Below are 6,751 nucleotides of genomic sequence, written 5' to 3' on the forward strand. Positions count from 1 at the left end.
TCAGTTTCAATTTGCAAGATACACATGATTCACAGATCCTAAAATCGCAAACGAAACCAAATCCCAAATGAAATTGGGAGTCACGAGTGTGGGATAAGGATGGTCTCTATGCTGAGGGTTTTCTGAGGCAGAAAGATCTCTGACGGAGGTTATGAATGCGGAGATCGGTGGTCTCTTCCAAGTGTGTGCTCTTTTGGTTTCTTAAGGAGAGAGAGAGAGAGAGAGAGGGAGAGAGAGAGAAAAGGGGCCCCTATCTTTATTTAATATATAAAAATAATTATACAAAAAAGAAAATGGAAAATAAATATAATAAGGGCAATTTAGTCATTTCAATTTTACGAGAGACCAAATATGCGTACAAACATAGCCAAAAAGGACCATGAAACCAAAAAAGTCGGCGTTTGAACTAAACCCCCAAAAAATGCATACCACAATGACCATTTTTGCAGTTTTGTCGTAAAAATAACACCATAATATGCTTACAGTTACATGGTTTGTTTCGTTTATTATATGTCGCTAGATGATACATATGGTCATACAAACAATTCATGTGACCATCAATATTATTTTTAGCTACATTATATTTCTACATGTGTCGCTAAATGATACCTATGGTCATACAAAGAATTCATATGACTTTTAGCTACATTAGATTTCTATATGTGACTATATGTTTACTAATCGTCTCAATGAAAACCGTCGCAATTTTTAAATATAGCGAAACTAATCCATGATTTTACCAATGATAATTTGTCACAATTTCTAACGAAATCATCACATTTTTTCATAAATGTGGCAGAACTATTTTAAAAAAATGTGACCATAGGTCAAAATTCTTGTAATGGATAAGATCTACATAAAGATAATAGGTCTGCAAAACGTGTTGCACAAGCTTTCTTCATGTTATCGAGAAAAGTGTTGGCCTGTGATTAAGAAGTCGACGTTGATGTATCAGCAAAAAATTGGTTTGATTTATCGGATTATAATGTTCAACCTTACAATATTATGTATTTTCTAATTTTAGTAGTTGTAAGATCCACACGTTTTGACCAATGTACGCATCTCTAAATATTACTAAAACAAAACCTTAAATTCTTCATTGGAGAAACATCAACCCTTGATTGCATTTCCCTCCTTTAGTCTCCACTTTAGGATCATTTTGCTGACAGCATCCTGACCTCATAATACACGCGCCTCCCGAATAAAACTTCCTTCTTCTTACGATTCTTTCCTTCGTTCTTTTGTTTTCTCTCTAAACAATCAACACAATCAGCTCCCCTGAAACTCAGTAGATATGAACCCTAACCCTTCCTTCTCCTTCCTGCTGCCGATATGCATAACCCCATCGTTCACGATTCCCCATCAACTCTCTGCGTCGACCATTTGTCGTTCATCACCAAAACAAAAGGCATTGGTTACACGACTTGTTAAAGAGGAAACCGGAAAGACGACATTAGCAATCGTCGATGGAGCTAACGATGTCGGAATGATTCAAGAAGCCGACATCGGAATCGGAATCAGTGGAGTTGAGGGAATGCAGGCGACTATGTCGAGCGACATCTCAATTGCTCAATTCCAGTTTTTGGAACAATTGCTATTAGTCCATGGACATTGGTCTTACCGAAGAATTTCTTCAATGTTAAGAATTCTGTAAAAAAAAAAATCCCCAAATTTGATGCACAAGGGTCACCGGTCACGCGTTGATGTGAATTCACTGAGGAAGATCCATGGGTACCGTTGCATTTTACAGGATGCCACACCGCTTCATTTTGGACTCCTTGTATCCACCTACAAACACAGTTACCCTCTGCATTATCTGCCGATTCTCATTTGCTAATCGCAATTATTCATCGACAGTTTCATCGGTTTGTAATTCATTCATCTCCCTTCTCTTGCATCACCAATTTGCGATCGTCGAAAACCTAATCTTCCATCATCAACAATTAACAACCGTCAGTTACAATAAAGGTGGGTTTGATTATATCATGTTTAGGTTGTTTTTTTTACATTATTTTCTCTACTTCTGGGTTTGCCATGTGATTATGTTTTGTTCGTCTCTTTCATCTTATATTGCAGGCAGTTCCTGTTGTGTTTTTGTAAACTTCATGTATTCACATCACCAAAAGATGTATATATTGATGGTATTTTTCGGAAATTGAAGAGGCGTTTGAGTTTTCTGCGTAATCAAAGTCACCGTCAAGGTAAACAAATCACTGTAAATGGTGTCTCTTCTTTCTGACATATATTTCTTGATCTTTGTCAAAACTCAGAAATTTCTATAGAAGTGTAGATTATCTATAGTTTCTTGTTGTTTCAGTTTCTGAATTGGTGGTCCTAGAATTTGTTTCCTCTATCATTACCATGTATTTGTGCAAAATAAACTTATTTCAAACCCAATTAAACTCCAATTTACAATTACCTACATTCAGTTTCAACCATTGTTAAGTCTGCTCATATACATTAATGGAGTCGGTGCGACTTAGTATGAATGCTTTCTTGTTTTTCGTTTTTATATATTTATCTGTTGCTGCCAAAAATCATTAAAATAATAATAATAATAATAATAATAATAATAATAATAATAATAATAATAAATAAGAATCACATTAGACAGTTTCACATTATTTGAATAATATCTATTCTAACAACCACCCTTTTTTCATATATGATCTTAGGGTTTTATTATAGAAAACTACTACGTGTGTAGTTATTTGAAAGGAGTCAATGATTTGGTATTAAGTTTTTGCTTGAAGAGAAATGAGAAATCTTACATTTGATTTGAATGTGAACTGTACAATTTCGACAATTATGCTTGTAATTGGTAGAACCCTCATCTATACTTTTGAATTAACTATTTTATGTGCCTTGTTTTCTGAATATTAATTTTGGATCTTTTAACATTTTATCTCTTTCAGAAACTTTCCTCAAGAAAATTATATTTTTGGTGTTTTTAAAGTTTGAAGCTTTGGAGGCATGAAAATTATATTTTTTTGCTCCTTTCCTATTTATTGCTAATTATAAAGGATGTCCCTGTGGAAAATTGGCCAAAATTTAACAGTCCTGAAGTGTTGGTGACTCAATAAGACCTCATTTTTTTGTCTTATTTATATAGTGTATAAATGATGTTTAAAATATATTTTGAGTTTTGTCTTAAACAGATTGGTTTAAGATGTTGGGATGAGTGATACAACTCAGTTGACTTGGTATTCACTTTTTGTTGAACATTTTGCTTTGATGTTTGACCATCTTTACATCAATCTTGATTTTTTTTATGAAATTGTTGATCAGGGGACTTGTGAATGACATGTATAAGATGGATCTAATTTTGGTGCATTCACCACATCTGATTGGATTAACATGTATTTATGTAGCCAGTATGCTCAAGGAGATAGAGAACGATGCTTGGTTTGAAGATCTAAGAGTTGACATGAATATGGTAATTGTTTTGAATTGTGAACATAATCGGAAGCGGTTTTTTGAGTTCAGTAACATAAGAAAGAAGTTATTTGTCATCATTATGAGCAATGGTAGAAACAAATCTTTCATGCTTTAAAAAACCTACCTCTCGATTCATTTAATTTGTGTTAGGATTCGAATCGCATGCAAAAATTAGAGTTATTTTTATTCTCTTCTTTAAACGTACATATCCATTTAAAGCCCCAACACCCAAGACCCTCCACCAATGTTTATCCTCCTATAAGAAGCTTACAACTGTGGACAAAAAAAAAGATGAAGCATTGGAGTTATCTGAATTCTGACATACAAATTCAGATAAATGTATGTCTCTCATGCTATGTTTCTAATGAGTAAGGAGCAATACAACTTTCTTATGAGACTTATATGCTCTGTATGTGTGGCTTTTAACATACAAATTCAAATAAATTTATCTTCTCTCAATTATCTTTGCTCATGAACATGTATAGCTAATTTTGCAATTATGTTGAGACCTTAGAAATTTGATTCAGGTTCTTAACTTATTTATCCTCTCTAATCTCTCACTCATTAACAATGCTATGTAATTTGACTAATTTGAAATCTTTAATTAGAGGGGTGAAGCTAAATTATTGACAAAAGATTGGGAGGGAGCTATTGTTGCTGATATAAAATCCGTTGCAAAAATATCTCCTCGGGTTGGTTAATCTTTTTTTCTGTTTATTTTTTTACATAAAACTTATTTTATTCTTGTCATAGGTTTATACTTTATCAATTTTCTGTTTAACTATATTTGTTGTTTTTTTTTTTGTGTTTACAGAATTTGGGTGTAGGATTCAAATAAGTCTGCTTCTCTGGCATCTGTCCCTACTTCTTGCTCTGTATGACTGTTGTTTGTCTTGTGTGTGCTCTCTATGTGTGCATGTGCTGTGTTCCAAAATCAAGAACAACTAATACTACAAAAAAAATATCAACATAAAAATACTAAATTTTTGTTTGCTAACTCATACACTAATCTCCTCCCTTGGGTTCCAAATGTTAACATGACAGGTTGTAGTTATGGTTTGTACCAAAGGCCATTGCTTTTTAGATCTCCTCACAAAGTCTAGGAGTTCAATGAAGGTATGTTGACTACATCTTTTTTATGACAATTTTGTCTTTTGGTTTAGTCTCTACTCCTGCGCCTCATGCGGTCTTGCCCCTCTCCGATAGTAAGTACCTCACAATTTTAGCTACTTTTTCTATCTCATAACGTGCTTAATCTGCTCTCTAGATCTCTTTATCTCATTATTATGTGACTAGAGTGTAAAAATCATTTGCCTTTGTTACTGTGTCACCATGCCTCTCACACTGTAATTGTCGAATTTGTTAATAATTGTTTTATCTCAATAGAACAATGGATTTTTTTTAAAAAAGGAAATCTGATTGCTACTCTATGTTATCATTCATCAACCACAATCGATTTGTTTTATCACTAGCTAATTGTAATTTATTTGTTTTTAAAAAAATTCTAATTGACTCTGTCCCAATTTTTAATTTCATGATTAGAGTAAAGTTAGTGAGAGTGGTTCATCCTATAAGGTCACTGCCTTAAGTATTAGATAGTGCGCTTGATGCACATGTATGGAATATAAATTACAAGTATCATCACTAATTTAATAAAAAAATGTATTTTAAATGATTTTAATTATAGTTAGGTGTTACTTTAGGGATAACAGTTCTCTTGCCAATGACATCCGAAAAGAAATGAAGGTATTAAATAGTAAATTGTTGAAAGCTAAAGATAAAAACACAAAGAGGGAAATCCATAAAAACATAGGATTCTTTCAAAAGAAGAAGGAAAAAGGCAACAACTTGTTGTGACAAATGTAATTAAAAATTCATTTGTCATCCTAGCAACTCTCACAGGTTCATCATCAAGAAAATTAGATGGAATTTCATTTGATTTAGTCATTATTGATGAAGCTGCTTAGGCCTAGAGATTGCTTGTTGGATTGCTCTTTTCAAGGTAATAAAACAAAACTTTTTTTTTTAAATTGGCAACATATTGGATGATTGAAGTAAAAAGGATTTTGTTTTTTTAGGGTTCAAGGTGCTTACTTTCAGGGGATCATTTACAACTTCCTCCGACAATTCGAAGTGTTGAAGCTGAAAAAAAGGGATGAGGAAACACTCTTTTTAAACGCCATGCAGATTTATATGGAGATGATGTCATGTCTATGCTGACCGTGCAATATAGCATGCATGAACTTATAATGACTTGGTCTTCTAAAGAGCTTTACAACAATAAGGTAATTTAATTCTGACCTTTTTTTTATTAACCTTATTTATCTATTAATTATATTTGTTATAATAATAATGAGTAATGAAGTAATTAATAATGATAGACTAAAGCTCATGCAAGTGCTGTTGGACATACCCTATATGAGCTTGTAGGTGTTGAGAAGTCTTCTTCTTCCATTGAACCTACTCTTCTTCTCATAGACATTGCAGGGTATGCATATTTGATATTTGATCTAACTTATAAATTTTATGAATTCTAAAAAAAATAATTATATTTTTAGGTGAGATATGGAAGAAAAGAAGGATGAAGAAGAAAGCATATTGAATGAAGGTGAAGCTGAGATTGCTATAGCACATGCAAGAAGGTTGATTCAAAGTGGTGTACATGCTTCTGATATTGGAGTCATTACCCCTTACTCAACACAAGTAAAGTAGAATTTCGTTTTGGTTTAATGGAATTAAGGAACGGAATGGAATCGTTTATTCCATTGGAATGGAAATAACTTCTTAGATTATGTTGCTAAGAGTGTTGAGAACAAAGGATGACAAGTTAAAGAAGTCTTTTATTGTTACACTTCAACTTGCATTAACAAAGAGATATATGTTGTTCCAAGGTTTTCAATAGTTCTTTTATATATATTATTATAATGTTCGGTTAAACTTTCTTATTTTATATTACTAAATTTGTTTATATCAATGGTTTTAGTTTTGAAATCACCATTAGAGTACAAGACTTTACCAGTTTGGTGTCACTTACGTTATTTGATAGTGACGCAAAGATACTTCTTGAAAAAACTGTGCTAGAGTTGTTTCAAAATTTTAATGAGGTTATCGATATTAACTTCATTTACATAAAACTATTTTTAAATTTTTTGTCTATTTATTTTTATAACCGTTCATTTTTAGTAGGGTAATATGGACATTTATCCATCTATTTTGAATGTACTTTTGGATAAAAAGTTGGTGTTTAAAATTCAAATTTTGAAGAACAAAGTCGATGGTTATAAAATCTCAAAGTTCACTGCTAATAATACAA

The 6,751-nt window shown here is 32.4% G+C and overlaps 1 protein-coding gene across 3 annotated transcripts; it reads left to right on the forward strand.

Annotated features, from left to right (window-relative positions):
- The first annotated feature begins 1,170 nt into the window (after positions 1-1,170).
- LOC145055754 (cyclin-C1-1-like) lies at positions 1,171-6,391 on the forward strand. Of its 3 annotated transcripts, none has more exons than XM_079004147.1 (10): positions 1,171-1,968; positions 2,077-2,201; positions 3,159-3,203; positions 3,289-3,436; positions 4,047-4,130; positions 4,253-4,313; positions 4,483-5,440; positions 5,517-5,723; positions 5,820-5,926; positions 5,997-6,391. In XM_079004147.1, exons 3-6 carry the CDS (start codon positions 3,178-3,180, stop codon positions 4,274-4,276), a joined length of 282 nt encoding a protein of 93 aa, XP_078860273.1. In that variant the 5' UTR covers positions 1,171-1,968; positions 2,077-2,201; positions 3,159-3,177; the 3' UTR covers positions 4,277-4,313; positions 4,483-5,440; positions 5,517-5,723; positions 5,820-5,926; positions 5,997-6,391. The 3 variants fall into 3 exon arrangements, 1 of the variants encoding a protein (XP_078860273.1); XR_013685331.1 differs by having other exon boundaries at positions 1,232-1,968; positions 4,057-4,130; XR_013685330.1 differs by lacking the exon at positions 3,159-3,203 and having other exon boundaries at positions 1,233-1,968; positions 3,372-3,436.
- The last annotated feature ends 360 nt before the right edge of the window (positions 6,392-6,751 follow it).

This window comes from Lactuca serriola, chromosome 5 (genome assembly GCF_051521515.1).
Source record: "Lactuca serriola cultivar US96UC23 chromosome 5, Lser_US96UC23_V15, whole genome shotgun sequence".
NCBI classification, from domain to species: domain Eukaryota; kingdom Viridiplantae; phylum Streptophyta; class Magnoliopsida; order Asterales; family Asteraceae; genus Lactuca; species Lactuca serriola.

Coding starts and splice junctions, on each gene's coding strand:
- LOC145055754 (XM_079004147.1), top strand. CDS start 3,178: ATGAGTGATACAACTCAGTTGACTTG. Junction 3,204..3,288: donor GATACAACTCAGTTGACTTG/GTATTCACTTTT, acceptor ATTGTTGATCAG/GGGACTTGTGAATGACATGT. Junction 4,131..4,252: donor TTGCAAAAATATCTCCTCGG/GTTGGTTAATCT, acceptor TTGTGTTTACAG/AATTTGGGTGTAGGATTCAA.